This window comes from Anomaloglossus baeobatrachus, chromosome 4 (genome assembly GCF_048569485.1).
Source record: "Anomaloglossus baeobatrachus isolate aAnoBae1 chromosome 4, aAnoBae1.hap1, whole genome shotgun sequence".
In the NCBI taxonomy this organism is placed as follows: Eukaryota; Metazoa; Chordata; class Amphibia; order Anura; family Aromobatidae; genus Anomaloglossus; species Anomaloglossus baeobatrachus.
In genome coordinates this window covers 687,537,539-687,560,101 of record NC_134356.1, presented here as the reverse complement: position 1 = coordinate 687,560,101, position 22,563 = coordinate 687,537,539, and the positions used below count along the sequence as shown (strand labels likewise).

Here is a 22,563-nt window from a genome sequence, read left to right as displayed (position 1 = left end):
AGAAGCATATATGAATAATGCCTGTAGCATCCATGCAGACAGGAAAAGTCAGCATATCCTAGGATTAAACAGTCAACAGATCCTAAGGCTATGTGCCCACGCTAGAATGTCCCTGCGGATTTTTTTGCCTGAATTTACCGCGGATTTGCCGCCGATTTTGATGCGGATTTTTTTTTTTTTTTTCCCCATTCAAAGCCAAAAATCCGCACCAAATCTGCACCAAACAATTGACATGCTGCAGATTTTTCCGGATCAAAATCCGCGGCAAATCCGCCGCGGAAAAATCCGCAGCATGGGCACAGCATTTCCAAAATGCCATTGAAATGGCTTGGAAGTGCTGCTGCTGCAGATTTTCGGCAAATCCGCGGTAAATCCGCGGCAAAATCCGCGGTAAATCCGCGGTAAATCCTGTAGCGTGGGCACATAGCCTAAAAGACTGCTGCATAGGAGCAAAACAGCTCCAAAACTGACCAAGGGTAAGTGCTTATATCGTAGTCAGGAAAAAACGACAAGTGAAATAGTTAAATGCAACTTACCCATAGAAGGACAGGGAGCAATAAGGCACACACAGTGGGGGGAAGAGGATCCGCAACCAATCCCGAACGCGTATCGCTATCGCTTTCTCAGCAGGACGGAGGCAGGAGTGGAAGTGCGTTCATTCCCCAATCGTCAGGTTTAAATACCCTTAGTCAATTAATCAATCCCCAGGTGATGCGCCGGCGTAATAGCGGCGCACGCGCAGTGAGCAATCCCCGGTCAATGTGTATTGCACAGTGCAGCACTCCAGCCTCAGTGCACATGTCCCGGGAAGAAATCCCGATGACGTCATTGGGCATGCACACTGGGCAGAGAGGCCGCAAGGTGCATACACCCGGAGGACTGCCAGAGGGCGCGTGCACAAACGCACGCACGTCACAGGGGGATAAGGAGCAGCTATAAACACCAGCAAATTATGTTAAGTATCAACAATGAAATACAGTCCTGAATTCCCCAGTATTTTTAATACAAGGCACACACATGCAGCGCATACATGTAAAATTAGAAAATATGTTCACCATCTAATAATGGAATAAATATGCGATCATTATTCTCCACAATAGGGAAACTTAGCAACATGGTTGTGTGTGACCGGCCCTGGAACAAGGCTTGAACAAGCATTTCTAACTTCACGAGAGACAGCAAGATAAAAAACAGGTGTAAGCTTCTTGCTCACCGATCACTGAAACTTCAGTCAAAAGAAAATGAATTTCCTACAAAAAGCTGTGAAGTAATAAGTCTAAAGATAAACATTATTTAAAAAATGCAAAAGGTTTTTATGAATCACAAAAATCACACAAAAAACAGTATAAGGTGAAAACCAGAAGAGATGAAACGGAAAACTGACAGTAAACGCATCTCAACACTGGGGCATGTTAAGTCGCATTTACTGTCAGTTTTGCACCTCAACTCTTCTGGTTTTTACCTTCTATTGTTTTTGGTGTGTCTTTTGTGATTAATAAAAACCTTTTGTATTTTTTAAATAATGTTTATCTTTAGACATATTACTCCACAGCTTTTTGTAGGAAAGTTAGTATACCTGTAGATTGGTCGGCGTTTACATTTGTATACATGGCATTTTTTCGGAGGCTCATAATCAAAAGAAATTGTTGAAAACTGACTTAGGCCTCTTTTACACGTCTGTGAAAATCATGCACGTTTTTCACGGACGTGTCAGAGGTGCGTTTTTCCCTCGATGTATCGTGTGTTTAGCACACGTGTATTCTCCGTGTGTTATCCGTGATAACACACGGAGAACGGGAACTTTCTGCTCACCTGTTCCTGGCTTCGCTTTCCGTGGTGCTGATCTTTGGTCTCCGGTACCGCTGACTCCCCACTGCTCCTGCTTCTGGCCGCAGTGAAGTGAGTATTCAATCAGCATAATGAGCGGCGGTCGGCAGCAAATGACAGCAGTGGCAGAGACAGCAGGGCAGGAGAAGGTGAGTAAAGGTTTTTTTTTCTCTCACAAACATGTCTTTACATTTATCTACATTAAACTTCAATTGCCACTTCTCAGCCCAATCCTCCAATTTACATAAATCTCCCTGTAATATAAAATTATCCTCCTCTGTATTGATTACCCTGCAGAGTTTAGTATCATCTGCAAATATTGAAATTCTACTCCGCATGCCCCCAACAAGGTCATTTATAAATATGTTAAAAAGAAGCGGGCCCAATACTGACCCCTGTGGTACCCCACTATGAACTGAGACCAAGTCCGAGTACGTACCATTAATAACCACCCTTTGTTTCCTATCACTGAGCCAGTTTTTAACCCAGTTACACATATTTTCCCCTATCCCCATTATTCTCATTTTATGTACCAACCTTTTGTGTGGCACCGTATCAAAAGCTTTTGAAAAGTCCATATACACAACATCCACTGCATTTCCCTGACCCAGGCTTGAACTTACCTCTTCATAGAAGCTGATCAAATTAGTTTGACAGGATCGATCCCTCATAAACCCATGTTGATACTCTGTCATAAGGTTATTTTTCTTGAGATACTCCAGTATAGCATCTCTCAAGAAACCCTCAAGGATTTTACCAACCGTAGAGGTTAAACTTACCGGCCTATAATTTCCCGGCTCAGTTTTTGTCCCCTTTTTGAATATTGGCACCACATTTGCTATGCGTCAGTCCTGCGGTACCGACCCTGTTATTAAGGAATCTGAGAAGATTAAAAATAATGGTCTATCTATCACAGAACTCAATTCCTGTAGTACTCTGGGGTGTATGCCATCCGGGCCCGGAGATTTGTCGACCTTAGTGATTTCGAGGCGGCGGCGTACTTCCTGCTGGGTTAAGCAGGTAATATTCAAGGGTGAATTTATGGTATCACTGGTCATGTCATCTGCCATGGCATTTTCAGGTATAAAAACCGTAGAAAAAAAGTCATTCAGCAGGTTGGCTTTACCCTCATCCCCTTCCACCATTTCACCAAGACTATTTTTAAGGAGGCCAACACTATCGTTTTTCAGTTTTTTACTGTTTATGTAGTTAAAGAATATTTTAGGATTATTTTTACTTTCTCTCGCAATGAGTCTCTCTGTCTCAAACTTAGCTAACTTAATTTGCTTTTTACATATTTTATTTAATTATCTATAATTATAAAATGCCTCATCACTACCTACCCTCTTTAATTCTTTTAAGGCTTTCTGTTTTTCTTTTATTGCTTCCCTTACAGCTCTATTTAGCCATAGGGGTTTCCTCCTATTTCTAGCATGTTTGTTCCCATAGGGTATATTTTCTGCACAAGCCCTATTCAGGATGCTCATAAAAGTCTCCCATTTGCTTTGTGTACTTTTATTACTTAGTACATCATCCCAGTTTATTGCACTAAGATCATCTCTCAACCGTTTAAAATTTGCTTTCCTGAAGTTTAGTGTCCTTGTAGCCCCTCTACTATACATCTTACTAAAGAATACATGAAAACTTATTATTTTGTGATCACTATTCCCCAAGTAACCCCCAACTTGTATATTTGATATGCGGTCTGGCCTATTGGTTAGTACAAGGTCTAGTAGTGCTCCCCCTCTTGTGGGGTCCTGTACCATTTGTGAAAGGTAATTATCTTTCATTGTTATCAAAAATCTATTTCCTTTGCTGGAACTGCAAGTTTCTGTTCCCCAATTTATATCAGGATAGTTAAAGTCCCCAATAATAATTACCTCTCCGAGACTCGCTGCTTTATCAATTTGCTTTATGAGGAGATTCTCTACCTCTTCCATAATATTCGGCGTCTTATAACACACCCCTATCAGTATTTTATTATTCATTCTCCCCCCCCTTATCTTCACCCATAGGGACTCTACATTCTCAGTACCCTCACATATGTTGTCACGCAGGATGGGTTTTAAGGATGATTTTACATATAGACACACACCTCCCCCTCGCTTATTTGTACGGTCATTCCTGAATAGGCTATAACCCTGTAAATTAACAGCCCAGTCATAGCTCCCCTTCTATAAAGTGAATACCCTCGCCCCCCATTCCTAGTTTAAACACTCCTCCAACCTTCTAGCCATTTTCTGCCCCAGCAGAGCTGCACCCTCCCCATTAAGATGCAGCCCATCCCTAGCATAGAATCTGTAGCCAACTGAAAAGTCGGCCCAATTCTCCAGGAACTCAAAACCCTCTTTCCTACACCAATTCCTGAGCCACCTGTTAACCTCCCTGATCTCTCTTTGCCTCTCTGGTGTGGCTCGTGGCACAGGTAGTATTTCCGAAAATACCACCTTTGAGGTCCATGCTTTAAGCTTACAACCTAATTCCCTGAAATCATCTTTAAGGACCTTCCACCTACCTCTAACTTTGTCATTTGTGCCAATGTGTACAATGACTGCTGGGTCCTCCCCAGCCCCTCCCAGTAATCTGTCAACCCGATTAGCGATGTGCCAAACTCGAGCGCCAGGAAGACAACACACTGTTCGGCGATCCCTGTCTTTGTGACAGATTGCCCTATCTGTCCCCCTAATAATTGAGTCCCCCACTACCAGTACCTGTCTTGCCTGCCCTGCACTCCTATTCACCCCCTAACTGGAGCAGGCACTCTTCTGGCGTTCAGAGGTCATGCCTTGCTGCAGCAATGCTATCCCTGTAATGACATCCCCCTCATCTGCCAAGTTTGCAAACCTATTGGAGTGTGTCAGTTCAGGACTAGCCTTCCTAGCACTTTTCCCTTTACCCCTCTTTTTAACTGTCACCCAGCTACCTACCTCACCGTCCTGCTGCTCCCTACTGCGATCCTCCCCCACATCTGACCCAGCAAGATGCTGCTCAGTGAACAGCAAACTCCTTTCCATAATGCTAATGCATCTCAGAGTTGCCAGCTGCTCATTTAGATCCAGTATCTGGGCTTCCAAATGTGCAACGTGCGCACATCTCGAACAACAGTATGCACCCTCGAACGGCTTTTCAAGGACTGCATACATGAGACAAGATGTACACTGGATCGCATTAGCAATAGTGGAGCACATTTTCTAATGGGGATAGCACTAAACAAATGTTAAGTAATTAAACAACTAAATACAAACAATTCTACTCACACTTACTTTTGCTCACACTTTGCTCACTCACGCTCACAATGAAGAAGACAGGCTAAAATTCGTGCGCCGCTAGGCGCGCGGTTTTCAGAAGTCTTCCTTCCGGCTGTAACGGCCAAAACCCGGTTCTCCTTGAGCTCGCGGTGACTCTTCACTTATCCCAGAAGTTACTGGGAATATGCAATGTTCAATGTTACTACAGATGAATCCACAAACGTTTTAAAATTTAAATACTTTACCAAACATATGTTTTAAACATTGTTGATAGCAAACCTTATCAATACTGCACATTTAAGTATACAGAACACACTTAATACAAACATGGAGGGCTTCGGTGGGTTGTAGGTCATAGTCCACCTTCCTACATTCCTTCCCTCTTTAACCGTGGTAGCCTTCATTAATGCGGAAATCTGCAAGACAATAAAATCATGCAATAAAACTGACATAAAATCTCTATCAATTTTTTTCTTCTCCGGAGTCTTAAAGTGTCCTTTTTTTAGGCTGAACTAGACTAAATCTTCAGAACAAAGTCTGTGATCTGAATAACAGGCCCATGGGCCAAAAGGGGGTCTCCCTGCATCTGACAGATTGGGTCCTTCCATGTTTCTGGCTTTGCCATTTTTCCTTGGCCTCCACCTACTACCTCTCAACCTCATTTCAGTGGTGGGCCAGGCTACCCTCACTGCATACCAGCCCTTGCCGCAACACAGGTACATGAACGACACCCTTTCCCCCACATTCAGGGTCTGTAGGCAAACAAGGAGAGTATCTCATTTGACCATGGCCCAATTTCACATGTATATGTGATGCTGTCGGACAGGAGTCTGCACAGAAGTGTGTAGTTTTTTTTGGGTTTTTTTGCACTGATGCATCAGCTGATTGTATAAAAGCCATTTATACAATCAGCTGCTGTGTCATGTGATTCAGGCCCTTGAACCTGACACATCATCAGATCGCTTTGCCTTCCAGCGAACCGATCAGATGATATTGGATCCTGATTGGACGGTGCGGGACCCTTGACCCAGGATTACTGCGGAGGGGGGTTCTTTATTTCAATAAAGATGGAGTCACTAATTGTGTTGTGTTTTTTTTTCTAATAAAAATATTTTTCTGTGTGTTGTGTTTTTTTATCTGTACTAGAATTTCATGGAGGCCATGTCTAATATTGGCATTACACCATGAATTTCGGGCTTAAGGCCAGTTGATAATATGCAGTAAGCCCTAACCCCATTATTACCCAGCAAGCCACCCATAACCAGGGAAGCTGGAAAAGTTGGATACAGCGCCAGAAGATGGCGCTTCTAAGAAAGCGCAATTTTCTGGGGCGGCTGCGGACTGCAATTCACAGCAGGGGTGCCTAAAAAGCTTGGGCACCCTGAGCTGCGGATTCCAATCACAATCTGGACACAAAAATTGGGCGAAGCCCACTTCATTTTTTTTAATTATTTCATTAAATTCATGAAATAATTAAACAAAAAAAAGGGCTTCCCTGTATTTTTGGTTCCCAGCCGAGTACAAATAGGCAGCTGGGGGTTGGGGGCAGCCTGTAGGTGCCTGCTGTACCTGGCTAGCATACAAAAACATGGCAAAGCCCACGTAATTTTTTTGGGAGGCAAAAACTCCTGCATACAGTCCTGGATGGACACAAGAAAAGTATTTGTCCAGCTCACCTGCTTGAAAAGGAGACCCGTATGCTATGGACCGTGTAAGGAAAGGAAGGTCGGCAAGTCCTTTGCAGAGAATAAGGAGGGAAAAATTCCAGCAACTTGATCCAAGCAGAAAAATTTCTTTAAAATCCAAATTCTTTATTTAAATACATCTGTGACCAGATGGTTTAGAGACAGACTAAGATCAACATGATCGAAATGCGTCCTCTCTAACATGGGCTCCAACTGACCATATCATGGACTTTTTAAAGATGTATTTAAATAAAGAATTTGTATTTTAAAAATTTTTTCTGCTTGGATCAATTTGCTGGAATTTTTTCCTCCATAATCCTGGATGCAGTATACTGAGCCTTGTAGTTCTGCTGCTGCTGTCTGCTTTATGTCTGTATGGAGATAAGCAGACAGCAGCTGCAGAACTACAATGCTCAGCATGCTCCATTCACTAGTGTATGTAGGAGAGCAGAAAGCAGCTGCAGAACTACAAAGCTCAGCATGCTCCATTCACTAGTGTATGCAGGAGAGCAGACAGCAGCTGCAGAACTACAAGGCTCAGCATACTCCATCTAGGACTGTATGCAGGATCTTTTTGCCCACCAAAAAAATTACGTGGGCTTCGCCATATTTGTGTATGCTAGCCAGGTACAGCAGGCAGGTACGGCTGCCCCCAACCACCAGCTGCCTATTTGTACCCGGCTGGGAACTAAAAAATAGGGAAGCCCTTTTTTTAATTATTTCATGAATTTCATGAAATAATTTGCCCCATTTTTGTGTCCAGCCAGGTACAACTAGGCAGCTGGGGATTGGAATCTGCAACACAGGTTGGCCCGAGCTTTCTGGTCCCCTCTGCTGCGAATTGCAGTCTGCAGCTGCCCCAGAAAATGGCGCTTTCATAGAAGCGCCATCATCTAGCGCTGTATCCAACTCTTCCAGCAGCCCTGAAGCCCGGTGGCTTGCTGGGCAATAATGGGTTAATACTAGCTTTGTTTTACTAGCTAGTATTAAGCCAGAGATTCTTAATGTCAGGCAAGTTTGACCCGGCCATTAAGAATCTCCAATAAAGGGTTAAAAAAAAGACACCACACAGAGAAAAAATACTTTAATAGAAATAAATACACAGACACATTAGAGACTCCATGTTTATTACTCCTTCTCACCCCTCCACGATCCTGGTCTTCTGTCTTCTTTCCCTTTCAACACATGCAGCTCTGCTACATCAGACAGCACTGCATGGGAGGAAGAACGCTGCTGCTCCGTGCAGTCTAATCACTTAGTGAAAGAACAGAGGCTGCGGGCTGTAAGCGGTGACGTCACCGCTACCACCGTTACTATAGCAACAGCAATCTCCGATCACGTGATTCCCGGTGCCGCTATTTACCGGCTGTGGCAGCCAGTCCCCGCAGGTGGGCTGACTCTGTAAAGAGCGCCCACATGCAGGAACGGGGAAGCCGACCATGTGCCAGAGCATTTCGCCGGTACACGGAGATGCTGGAACGATCACCGCGTACCGGAGAGATGCACTGACAGGACCTAGGATGACGTCTAGCCATGTGACCAGTCTGTAGCCAATGAGATAATAGACACGTGACTGGTTACATGCTTTGTTGACGTCACGGAAGGTCCTATCATCAGTGCTGGTTACCGGGAGGATGCAGCGATTATCAGAAGGAAAAGCGTCGGGAGACCGAGTGCAGGACGCATCGCGGGGACCTGTAAGTGTAATGGCAATGTTTAATAACTGTATGTGTACATGTATAATGTGTTTTTATGTGTTTGTGTTTGCCTGCCATTGTTTTCAATGGGGTTTGAAGGGGTTCGATGAACATTCACCGAACGGAGCCTCCGTTCGACGAACCGAATTCAAACTCTAGGGGGTGGCTCATCTCTAATCATAGGGGCTATATAAGGCTGCCGCCATTTTGTGCACGCATTCATTCCTGAGCTGCTCTTGTAGGGAGACTGTACTGTGTGTGGTACAGCGTTTTTCCAGCCAACTAATACTAGTCCTTCTAAGGAGCAGGAGGAGAGAGAGACTGAGGAGGAGAGGAGGTTTAGGGAGACAGAATGTATTCTTAGCAGTGACACACAAAGGTTTCCAGTTCGGAGTCTAGGACACATGGCACAGTTCATGTCACACTGCCTTTCTCATGACTGTCGGCAAATCCACAAGTTGGCAGACAACAAATACTGGTTATGTACCTTCCTTGACCAACGCTACAAAGACAAATTAGCTTCACTACTTGTCGAGGCAAATAAGGATTGTACTACGGAAACATTCAAGAGGGCAGTAGTGGAGCAGTTGATGAAACGATTACCCTCCGATCATGCTGGCGTCAGAGGTAGCACATCATCTCACGCAACAGGATTACAAGAGAGGGCTACACATAGTAGGAGCAACACAGGCGGGGGACTAATGTGCCCAAACTGGTCCATTTTCTACAAACCATCAACTGCGAATCAAATACAGGTTGGGAGAACTATGACAAGGAGGGAACAGTTAAGTAAGACGGTGAGGGACTATATATTTGACCATATCAGCGTGCTTTCAGAGTCTACAGTTCCCTTTAACTATTGAGTTTCCAAGCTCAACACTTGGCCAGACCTCGCCTTTGGAAGTGCTAGCTTTCCCTGCTGCAAATGTGTTGTCTGTGCGTGCTTTCAGCTCAGAGGGGTCAATAATAACAGATACTCGCACACGACTATCCACGGAAAGTGCAGACAGTTTGACGATGATCATAATGAACCATAGATCTATTGCCCCAGAGTATCTCAGGCCGCCTGTTAACAAGACCCAATAATAAGTGTAGCCCGAAAATATGTATTTGTTAAGTTCAAGTAAGTTCCATTGTTTCTCATTCAAGACTATTTTGTCTTCTATCATCTAAGGACACCACATGACTAATGTAACTTGTTATGCTGCTACGATGTAATTGTTTGGCCCAATCACCCAGGGCAATATTTTTCAAACCTTTGTACATTATGCACTGGCACAAGCACTGTCGAGGCTACACTGTGTAGAACAATTGGTCAGGAAGTCTCTATTTGTGTTCTTTGTTGATGCTGTGCTCCACGGTGCGTTACACATGGCCCCCTGCGGAATCAGAATTTTTTTAGCTCCTTGGCATGTTATGCGCTGTTGCTTATCTTATCAATTTTTTTTAAAAAAAAGCTGTTGAGAGCTATTGGTAATACCTTCCGATGCTTTGCTACATGGTGTTTGAACCATCACACCCTAGGGGAACTGAATGTATTAAACTTCCTGGGTTCGAATCCCACTAAGAACAACATCTGCAAAGAGTTTGTATGTTATCCCTGTGTTCGCGTGGGTTTCCTACGGGTACTCTGGTTTCCTCCCACACTCCAAAGACATACAGTTAGTGACTCTAGATCAGGGTTCCCCAACTCCAGTCCTCGAGGGCCACCAACAGTGCATGTTTTCAGGATTTCCTTAGCATTGCATGGGTGTTGGAATCATCAACTGTGCAGGTGATTAAAAACCACCTGTGCATTACTAAGGAAATCCTGAAAACCTGCACTGCTGGCGGCCCTTGAGGACTGGAATTAGGGACCCATGCTCTAGATTATGAGCCCCGATGGGGATCCTGATGTATGTGAAGTGCTGCAGAATATGTTAGCGCTATATAAAAATAAAGATTTGTTTTTTTTTATTTTATTTTTATTATCCCCTGGGGAGATTGAATTTATTAAACTCCTTGGCATGTTATGCGCTGTTGCTTATCCTACCAATTTTTTTTAAAAAAAAGCTGTTGAGAGCTATTGGTAATACCTTCTGATGCTTTGCTACATGGTGTTTGAACCATCACACCCTAGGGGAACTGAATGTATTAATCTCCTTGGCATGTTATGCCCTGTTGCTTAGCCTACCAATTTTTTTAAAAAAGCTGTTGGGAGCTGTTGGGAGTACCAACTGATGCAGTGCTCCATGGTGTTTGAACCACTATCCCCTAGGGAAACTGAATTTATTCAACTCCTTTGCATGTTTTGCCATGTTGCTTATCCTACCAATTTTTTTAAAAAAAAAAAGCTGTTGGGAGCTGCTGGGAGTACCTTCTGATGCTGTGCTACATGGTGTTTGAACCATTCTCCCCTGGGGAAATTAAATTTTTTAAAATCCTCAGTGTTAGCTAGTGGAATAAAGCCTGAGTTCCAGAGCGAAACAACTACCACTTCCACGGTGCTGAATGCTTCACAAACTGCGATGATACCTTCTGCTCCCAAACTGTTTCAGCCTTTTCCCATCCATTTCAGCCTTTTACTCAGTAACCACATGTCACCGTTAGATCCAACGTGAAATTATTCTGGTTTCCTATAGACTTATATTGGGGGTCGAATATTCGTGAATACTCGAATAGCGGCGAGGTATTCGTCGGATATTCGTTGAATCGAATATTAGGGTATTTGATCATCCCTAATGTTTTCCACCACAGTATTTGTCAAAATATTTTATAGGTTATACTTACATACATTGATTTTGCATTTGAAGAACACACTGTACATACAATTATACAACATATGATTTCATTTTTCTTCTGGTTTTTTTGGAGCAAAAATAAGTTTTGCACTACTCGCACCATAAGCCATAAAATATAAGACAAAGTGAAGGGCAACAATTAGGATGAGCATCTTCAATTCAAACTACAGTCAAATATATATTGTTTTTGATAATTTAGTATATTATGAACTTATTTAGTGCTTCTTCTACAGCTTTCTTAAAGTCTTTGTTTCTCAGACTGTATATAATGGGGTTGACCAAAGGAGTAAGCACAGTATATAGCAGTGATAGGATCTTACTGATGGTGATAGTTCGGCCTTTTGTTGGGATTACATACACACTAAATATCGTCCAGTAGAATATGGAGACCACGGTGAGGTGGGAGCTGCAGGTGGAGAAGGCTTTCTGTCTGCCGGTGCTGGATGGGATCCTCAAGATGTTAAAAACTATATAAGCATAAGACATTATGATGAATATGATAGGAATAATTACAATTGGAATACCTAGTAAACAAATTTCTAAGTGAACAATGTAGGCATCATTACACGCAAGTTCTAGTAAAGGAACAATATCACAGAATATATGGTTAATTATGTTTGGGCCACAAAAGTTTAGCTTTGCCGTTGTTGTCATATAAATTAAAACAACAGAAAATCCAAGTACCCAACAGACAACGGTCAATATCACACAATATCCACTTTTCATGATAATGTTATAATGGAGAGGTTTACAAACGGCCACATATCGGTCATAAGACATAAGAGCGAGGAGAAGACATTCAGATGATTCTGAGGCACCCAGAAAATAAAACTGAGTGATACAACTAATATAAGTTATGGTCCCCCCATTATTCAGTAGGATGTGGAGCATGAAGGGGGTAATATCCATGATCACCAAGATATCACTGATGGACAGTTGTGAGATGAAAAAGTACATCGGAGTGTGGAGGTTCTTGCTGGTGGACACCAGGGCAATAATTAGAAGGTTACCACAGATGGTCCCACAATAAGCCACCAGGAGAAGACAGAACAGGAAAATTCTTAAATCTTGACTGACTTGAAATCCTACGAGGAAAAACTTTGTGACCGCTGTCTGATTGTTCTCCAACATTATGAATATATTGCGGTATACTAGAGTAATAAAGAAAAAAAAATTCTTGTTAATAAGTATAGTCGTCCAAATTTTTATTTTTTTTACAATAAAATTTTAATGTATTTTACGTGAATTCTAATGAAGTTTATAAGACAGTATTAATTCAGGAGAACTGGTCATGATCTTAAATCCATGGCAATGTACTTTTAAAACATAAATTTAGCTACTGTTATTGAGTCCTGTGATGATGATGATGACTCATTGTTATTATTTTGATGTAACTAAAAAAAAAGGAATTGGTGAAGATCTAATGGTTTGGAGAATTGTTAATAGAAAATTCTTGCGCAGTACAAGTTAGATCGGGAATAGTAAAACACATTTTTTATCTTTGAACAAAAAATAATAAAAACATAAGTAAAATAAAAGTCTACAGATTGTTAACTAGTAAAATCACACTGTCAATCTCTGACTTCTGGATTTAACAAGCACCATCAGGGAGAGCGCCATTCCCTGCACTCATAGGTGACCTCGTGATGTGACCGAAGGGCACTGATGGGTTGTCATGACAACCTGGTGTCAGCTGATTACCCTGTCACTGTCACGATCAACTTCCTGTGAACACTGAGAGTTGGCGATCATAGTAAGAGAGCATTTCAGCTTTACAGAGCGGTACTGATGCTGATGCTGAGGCTGATGCTGATCCTTATGCTGATGGTGATGCTGATGCTGCCGCAGCACCTGATGCTCACCCTGATGCTGATGCTGCCGCTGCACCTGATGCTGACCCTGATGCTGATGCTGCCGCTGCACCTGATGCTGACCCTGATGCTGATGCTGCCACTGCACCTGATGCTGACCCTGATGCTGATGCTAAGGGGTACTTTGCACACTACGACATCGCACCTGCGATGTCGGTTGGGTCAAATTGAAAGTGACGCACATCCGGCATCGCAGACGATATCATAGTATGTAAAGCCTAGATGATACGATTAACGAGCGCAAAAGCGTCGTAATCGTATCATCGGTGCAGTGTCGGCGTAATCCATAATTATGCTGACGCGACGGTCCGATGTTGTTCCTCGTTCCTGCGGCAGCACACATCGCTGTGTGTGAAGCCGCAGGAGCGAGGAACATCTCCTATCGGCGTCACCGCGGCATCCGTAGAATATGCGGAAGGAAGGAGGTGGGTAGGATGTTTACATACCACTCATCTCCGTTACTCCGCTCCGATTGGCCGCCTGCTGTGTCACGTCGCAGTGATGCCGCACGACCCGCCCCCTTAACAAGGAGGCGGTTCACCGGCCAGAGAGACAGTCGCAGGGCAGGTGAGGGCATGTGAAGCTGGCGTAGCGATAATTTTTGCTACGCCAGCTATCACAAGATATAGTACCTGCGACGGGGGCGGGAACTATCGAGTGCGACATCGCAGCATTGGCTTGCGATGTCGCAACGGGCAAAGCCCGCCTAACACTAAGGCTGACCCTGATGCTGAAGCTGATGCTGACACTGAGGCTAACCCTGATGCTGAAGCTGATGCTGACACTGAGGCTGACCGTGATGCTGAGGCTAAGGATGATGCTGATGATGAAGCTGATGCTGAAACTGAGGCTGACCCTGATGCTGAAGCTGATGCTGAAACTGAGCCTGACCCTGATGCTGAAGCTGATGCTGAAACTGAGGCTGACCCTGATGCTGAAGCTGATGCTGAAACTGAGCCTGACCCTGATGCTGAAGCTGATGCTGAAACTGAGGCTAACCCTGATGCTGAAACTGAGGCTGACCCTGATGCTGAAGCTGATGCTGAAACTGAGCCTGACCCTGATGCTCAAGCTGATGCTGAAACTGAGGCTAACCCTGATGCTGAAGCTGATGCTGACACTGAGGCTAACCCTGATGCTGAAGCTGATGCTGAAACTGAGGCTGACCCTGATGCTGAAGCTGATGCTGAAACTGAGCCTGACCCTGATGCTGAAGCTGATGCTGAAACTAAGGCTGACCCTGATGCTGAAGCTGCTGCTGAAACTGAGGCTGACCCTGATGCTGAAGCTGATGCTGAAACTGAGCCTGACCCTAATGCTGAAGCTGATGCTGAAACTGAGGCTGACCCTGATGCTGAAGCTGATGCTGACACTGAGGCTAACCCTGATGCTGAAGCTGATGCTGAAACTGAGGCTAACCCGGAAGTTGACACTGAGGCTGACCCTGAAGCTGAAGCTGATGCTAACACTGAGGCTGACTCTGATGCTGAGGCTAACGATGATGCTGATGATGAAGCTGAGGCTGACGCTGATGATGACCCTGATGCTGCTGCTGATTTTGACACTAACACTAACGCTGATGCTGACTTTGACGCTGAAGCTAATGATGATACAGATGCACGTCTCTGTAAAGCACATACAAACATTAGATGGCAATGCCAAATGCCTTAAAGGAACTGGTAAATACAATAAAAAAAGAAAAAAAAATGTAAAAAATATGAAAAAAGTTCACATCACCATTGAAAATTAAACATTTTAAAAATAAAATAAAAATACATATATTTGGTATCGCTGCATTCAGAAATGTCCGATGTAGCAAAATATTAAATAAATTAACAAATTGGTAAGAAGTACAATGAAATAAAAATGAAAACACCAGAATTACTTTTTTTTGGCTAAGTTATTGCAGTGAAATATAATAAATGGCAATCAAGATATTCCATCTAGCCATAAATGGTATCAGTAAAAATGTAAGCATGGAGCTAAAAATTAAGTCATCACTAAGCCCCGAAAAATAAAAACTTTATTGATCTTAAAATATATCCAAAACCAAAAATTGTTTTTTCTTTACAAATTTTTGATTTTTTTTTTTTTTTTCACAACTTACATTGCAAAAAAAAACTATACATGTTTGGTAGCTACGTACTCGTGCTGGCCTGGAGAAACACAATGACGGATCAGTTTTACCATAAAGTGAACTATCACCATGGTGATTTGCACCATCAGCTACACATTAAATTCCAGTAATTATACTTTTGGCTTTGGAAAGTCAAATTCATGATAGTATCTGCCCCACAATTCATCAGGCAGAACTATTTGCCATTGCCAATGTTTAGGCATTCACATGCCGATGTCAATCACTAACCGCAGGATTTAGCCAGCTTGTTTTCAATTCACACTAGTGCCCGCACCAGCGTCCACCTGACCCCTAATGACAACATTACAGGGTGATTGGACTGCAAAAGAGAACCTCAATTCCACTATTTAATGCAAAAGCATAGATTACGGAAAATACTGTAGTGTGAATGATTGAATAATTATAGTTTAAAGTCCCTAGAGGAACCATAAAAATAAAAATTAAAATTTGTTAAAAAAAATAAAAAAAATAACATTTTAAGTCGTCACCCCTTCCTCCGTTCACACATGAAAAATATAAATATATTCACTATCATTAAAATGCAAGAATTGTCCTTGTTTCCTTGGCACATTTTATGCTATTGACCTGATTTCAGTTTTCTTGATGGTATCAGACACTGGGAGCTGTGACAGAGACTCAGTGTTGGGCCTGGAGAGGATGAATAAACAAAATAGTGTTTTGTTTTTTAAAAAAAACAAAAAACAAAGCAAACTTCAGCCAGAAAGTAATGGTCTACAAGAGAAGAAAACCCATTTAAGCTATGTTGTCACAATGAGTATTTGTTAAATTTTAAGTGTTGCAGAATTTCCGCTTTCTTGCACCTAACGTTATATTTGGCTACATGTTTTTCTTCATTGACTATATCTCCCATTTATTTTTCTTGAACTGTGTTTTTGAGACTCCAAAATAGTAAGAATTAACAACTCATCAAAGGAACTTAATCTAAAGGGGGCTTTACACGCTACGATATCGCTAGCGAGCGTACCCGCCCCCGTCGTTTGTGCGTCACGGGCAAATCGCTGCCTGTGGTGCACAATATCGCTAACATTAGTCACATGTACTTAACTTCCTAGCGACGTCGCTGTGGGCGGTGAACAACCTCTTAGTTAAGGAGGAGGTTCATGCGCTATCACAGCGACGTCACACAGCAGGCGTCAAATAGAAGCGGGGGGGGCGGAGAGCAGCTGCAGGAAAGTCACGCCCACCTCGCTGCTGGAGGACGTAGGTACGGTGTTGTTAGTCATTCCTGGGTGTCACACGTAGCGATGTGTGCTGCCTCAGGAACGACGAACAACCTGTGTCCACAACGACCAACGAGATTTTGAAAATGAACGACGTGTCAATGATCAACGATGAGTATTAATGAGTGTGATGTAACGATGAGTATTTTGATCGTTAACACTTGCTCAGAGCTGTTACACGCAACGACGTCGCTAACGATGCCAGATGTGCGTCACAAATTCCATGACCCCGATGCCATATCGTTAGATATGTCGTTGCGTGTAACGGGGCTTTTAGGCTGACTTATCTATCTATTAGTTTAGTTAATACAAGGGTTTCTTTAGAATACTTACATCAGATGTTTTTAATCTTTCTTTTACTGAAATTGATCTCAATGTTGTTGTGCAGAAATGTCCCGGAGTGGATTCATTTCACTCTTCAGTAAAACATTTGTGTTGTGCGGCTATCAGGTACATGAATATGAGCTTCAGCTGATATTTCTATAGAAAATAGGAGGCACAGTGCCAGGTTTCTTAAGTCTTTGGAGATTGTTTTCCCCATTGCATTTACTGTCTTTGTTTGTACTCAATAATGTAAATTTAAAATAAAATTATTATTACAAAATTTTTTTGGAGACAATGAAATCTCTATGTTTTTTCATGAAGGAAATAAAAAGTGCAGAACTAATTATTCAAGCTAAATCATCATTTTGTATCATTATTCTAGCTAACACCTTAGTTCACAGATTGACTTTAAAAAAGTACAGTGAGATCTACAGAAAATTTGTGTTTATACATTGGGTGAAATAAGTATTGAATACATCAACAGTTTTCAAAATTAATATCTTTCTATAGGTTCTATTGACATGAATTTCTCACCAGATGTCAGTAACAACCCATCCAATCCACACAGGCTAAAGCAAGCTTTACACGCTACAATATCGTTAATGAATTATCGTCGAGGTCAAGGTGTTAGTGACGCACATCCGGGGTCATTAACGAGATCGCAGTGTGTGACACTTATGTGCGACCTAAAACGATCGCAAAAGCGTCAAAATCGTTTGCTGCGAAGAGGTCGTCCTGAAACAAAAAATCATTTTCAGCTTATTAGCGATGTTGTTCGTCATTCCTGTGGCACCACACATCGCTTTGTGTGACACCGCAGGAGCGACGGACATCTACTTACCTGCCTCCACCGGCAATGCGGAAGGAGTTGGGCAGGATGTTACGTCCCCCTCATCTCCGCCCCTCCGCTTCTATTGGACAGCTTAAGTGTGACGTCGCTTTGACGCCGCACGAACCGCCCCCTTAGAAAGGAGACGGTTTGCCGGGCAGAGCTACGTAGCAGGGCAGGTAAGTCCTTCTGACGGGGTTAAGCGAGGTTGTGCGGCACGGGCAGCGATTTGCCCATGTCGCACAACCGACGGGAACGGGTACGATAGCTTGCGATCTAGCTAGCGAGATCACAGCATGTAAAGCCCGCTTTAGAATCAAACCATAGATGTCCATAAATGTAGTGATGTTTAATAATGAAAAATAACAGTGAAAAAGTATTAAATACATCAAGACAAAGTGTTATAAACGCCAAGGAACATCAGCTTAAACACTCTTACTGAAATGTATTTAATACATCTTACAAAAGCCTTTGTTAGTCATGAAGCATCCAGATGCCTTCTGTAAGGAGACACTAGTCCCCTTCTTTGCTCAAGTGTGATTTTGGTCCATTTTTCCACACACACACTCCTCACATCCTGCAGGTCCCGGCTCCTTCAATAATCTTTGAGCTTTAGTTCCTTCCAGACATTTTATATTGATTCAGCTCCGGTGATCGGCTTGGCCATTCTGGAAGCTTTATTGTATTTCCATGAAATCAATTGATGGTTTCCTTGGGTCTGTATATGGGGTCATAGTGTTCTTGAAATGTCCAGCCTCATTTTATCTTCACCATCCAGATAGATGGAAACTGATTTTTATCATGAATGTCTCAGTACATTTGTCCATTCCTCCATCCTTCAATGCTATGAAGTTTGCCTGTTTCGTATGCTGAAACAATGCACCACATCATGATGTTCCCACCTCCACATGTCTCTGTTAGTATGGTGTTAAAGGCCTCCAAACTTGGTAGGTATTATGGCATCCAAAGAGTTCAATTTTGTTCTAATATGACTAGACTATTGTCACGCTCCCCGGGTCCTCGGCTCCCCTCCCCGGGTCCTCTGCTCCGCTCCCCGGGTCCTCAGCCCCGCTCCCCGGCTCACCTGCCACGCTCCCCGCTCTCCAGCCTTCGGTGCCCGTCCTTCCCAGGGTCCCTGGCCTCCGATCCCGGCGTCCGACGGCTTCCCAGGCCCTGGCCGGCTCCCCTGCGTCCTCCTCTCAGCTTCCTTTCCTGGCTTCTGGCACCCGGGCGGCGCGCATGCGCATTAGGGCGCGCGCGCGGTCACTGACCCTTTCTTAAAGGGCCAGTGTCCATTAACAGGAAATGAAGCTAATCAGATACAGGGTATATAAGGGTTTATTGTCCAAGGGGGCGGGGCCTGATCTTCGTGTTTTCCAAGCTAGGAGTCAGGTCTCCTTGTGTCTCCTTGCCATACTCACGTATCTCTCTTCTAGAGCTGATCCTGCCTCGGCATCCGGTCCTGCTGAACCCCGAACCCCGCACGCTGTCCGTCTGCCATCTGACAGTCCGTACCATCTCGGATCCCTGCGGTGACCCGTCATCTCGCTCCAAAGGTTCCGGACCCCGCCTGACATCATCTCGGCTTCCGGACCTGAGCTACGTCACCCGGACTACCATCTGTGACTCCGTGGTCCCAGGGACTTTCCCGTTACACTCACTTGCACGGACTGTTCTGCTGCCCATAGTGCTTCAGCTACCGGACTCCTTACCACCATCTTAGAGTTCGGCCCAGTGGATCCACCTCCTGGGTCTGCCCGACCGCCTGGCCCTGACAACTATATTCTCACAGTATTTCACAGGCTTGTCTAAATACTGTTGTGCAAAGTTTGAATTCACAGAAAGATCCTTTTTGTTCTGCAATGGAGTCTTGCGTGGTAATCGTGCATACAGGCCATGGAGCTGAGTGCATTACTTTTCCTTGAAGCAATTTCACTTGATGATTCCAAGTCTTTCAGTAGCTCTTCACAAGTGGTTGTTGGCTCATGCAAAACGTTTTTTTTTAAATTATTTTTACTGCACTTTCTGAAATTTTGTGGGGATCACCTGGTTGTGTCCATTTGTCAAGATTGAATCTATGTCAAGATGTAGTGATGTTTTTCAACTTATGGCCCCAATATAGCTCTTTGGAATTTTCAGTAGTTTAGAAATTCTAGTGTAACCAATGTCATCAGCATATTTCCTATGTTTTGCAATAATAAGGTTGAGAAGAACTTGAGGCAGATCACTGATTTTACTCATCATGAGATGTTTCTTGTGAGGCATTTTGATAGTGAGACACCTTTTTAAATGCCATCAGTTTTACCAGCAGATATTGTTTTTTCACTAAGTGACAAGATTGCTTTCCAATTACTGAAGACTTCAGCTTATGCTATGATTCCCCATCTCTTTCTTCATGTGCTCAATACTTTTCCCTGTGTCATTTCTCACTATTAAAAATTGTTGTGACACGAGAGTCAATAGGTGCTCTCATCCGCTGGCCTTACTGGTTTTACAAGAATAACATTGCCAGGTCTCATCCCACTGAATGCCCATATGCCTTTACAATGGGAATAACATTACTCAGACAACACAGGAGGAGAGTACTACACTCTGGTAAGACTTTATTGTGTCACCAATAGTCCACTGCAAATATTCCCAGTAACAACACAAGAAAGCTCCTTAGGATTCGATGTACGTCATGGAAAATTACACTTTGGATTACCTCAAAATTTCAAGGATTTATTTCGAAGTAATAAATTGGTGAGCGAGGAAGTGTGGGGAAGACTTTATCATTTTTTTCTGTTTCTGTGTGCCTTTTAATTTTACTTGCCTTGTTAGTAAAAGAAGTGTCTGAGAAATGCATATCCATTATGAATATCTGGGATTGATGTCATATGTCAATTTAGGGGACATCAACCCCAAAAGGATTACTCCAAATGCCAATACTCCAGAGCAAATGAAAAGAGTGGCATAAAGCTCCAGAATTGGCAAATAAAATGTAATGTGCCACTTCTAGGGTGGTTGCAGGCTGCAATTTGTAGGCTGGCAAGGTTCAAATAACCATGGACCTTCCTACCCTGATAATATTTGGAGTAGGAATAGTATTGGAGGCATTTAGACAGGGTTTCAAGCCTTTCAGAATGTGCTGCTACTGCTATGTAAAACATTCATTCTGTCATAATAGGAATCTTAGCTACATTTATTGTACTGTAAGCTGCTGAAGTAGGGATAGTGTATTGAGAGTCATGAATAGTGATTGCTTGACCTTTCACAAGTTGTCTGGGATCCAAGAGTGGAGTGTAAAACTAAATAAATATTTGTCATTAATGGTAAATGACATACAGTGCCTACAAGTAGTATTCAACCCCCTACAGATTTAGCAGGTTTGATAAGATGCAAATAAGTTAGAGCCTGCAAACTTCAAACAAGAGCAGGATTTATTAACAGATGCATAAATCTTACAAACCAACAAGTTATGTTGCTCAGTTAAATTTTAATAAATTTTCAACATAAAAGTGTGGGTCAATTATTATTCAACCCCTAGGTTTAATATTTTGTGGAATAACCCTTGTTTGCAATTACAGCTAATAATCGTCTTTTATAAGACCTGATCAGGCCGGCACAGGTCTCTGGAGTTATCTTGGCCCACTCCTCCATGCAGATCTTCTCCAAGTTATCTAGGTTCTATGGGTGTCTCATGTGGACTTTAATCTTGAGCTCCTTCCACAAGTTTTAAATTGGGTTAAGGTCAGGAGACTGACTAGGCCACTGCAACACCTTGATTTTTTCCCTCTTGAACCAGGCCTTGGTTTTCTTGGCTGTGTGCTTTGGGTCGTTGTCTTGTTGGAAGATGAAATGACGACCCATCTTAAGATCCTTGATGGAGGAGCGGAGGTTCTTGGCCAAAATCTCCAGGTAGGCCGTGCTATCCATCTTCCCATGGATGCAGACCAGATGGCCAGGCCCCTTGGCTGAGAAACAGCCCCACAGCATGATGCTGCCACCACCATGCTTGACTGTAGGGATGGTATTCTTGGGGTCGTATGCAGTGCCATCCAGTCTCCAAACGTCACGTGTGTGGTTGGCACCAAAGATCTCGATCTTGGTCTCATCAGACCAGAGAACCTTGAGCCAGTCTGTCTCAGAGTCCTCCAAGTGATCATGAGCAAACTGTAGACGAGCCTTGACATGACGCTTTGAAAGTAAAGGTACCTTACGGGCTCGTCTGGAACGGAGACCATTGCGGTGGAGTACGTTACTTATGGTATTGACTGAAACCAATGTCCCCACTGCCATGAGATCTTCCCGGAGCTCCTTCCTTGTTGTCCTTGGGTTAGCCTTGACTCTTTGGACAAGCCTGGCCTCAGCACGGGAGGAAACTTTCAAAGGCTGTCCAGGCCATGGAAGGCTAACAGTAGTTCCATAAGCCTTCCACTTCCGGATGATGCTCCCAACAGTGGAGACAGGTAGGCCCAACTCCTTGGAAAGGGTTTTGTACCCCTTGCCAGCCTTGTGACCCTCCACGATCTTGTCTCTGACGGCCTTGGAATGCTCCTTTGTCTTTCCCATGTTGACCATGTATGAGTGCTGTTCACAAGTTTGGGGAGGGTCTTAATTAGTCAGAAAAGGTTGGAAAAAGAGATAATTAATCCAAACATGTGAAGCTCATTGTTCTTTGTGCCTGAAATACTTCTTAATACTTTAGGGGAACCAAACTGAATTCTGGTGGTTTGAGGGGTTGAATAATAAATGACCCTCTGAATAAACTTTTCTCAATTTAAAAAAGAAATAACATTCTTTTTTGCTGCATTTCACACTTCCAGGCTGATCTACAGTCCAAATGTCACAATGCCAAGTTAATTCCAAATGTGTAAACCTGCTAAATCTGCAGGGGGTTGAATACTACTTGTAGGCACTGTATGGTCCCAGGTAACTTGACACC

At 43.2% G+C, this 22,563-nt stretch overlaps 1 protein-coding gene across 1 annotated transcript; it reads right to left on the bottom strand.

Moving 5' to 3' along the window:
* Positions 1–11,432: 11,432 nt before the first annotated feature.
* LOC142302881 (olfactory receptor 11L1-like) lies at positions 11,433–12,368 on the bottom strand. Its single transcript, XM_075343988.1, has one exon. It carries the CDS (start codon positions 12,366–12,368, stop codon positions 11,433–11,435), a length of 936 nt encoding a protein of 311 aa, XP_075200103.1.
* Between the last annotated feature and the right edge of the window lie 10,195 nt (positions 12,369–22,563).

Bases quoted from the DNA above. Each gene is read 5' to 3' on its own strand.
- LOC142302881 (XM_075343988.1), bottom strand. From the start codon at position 12,368: ATGTTGGAGAACAATCAGACAGCGGTCACAAAGTTTTTCCTCGTAGGA.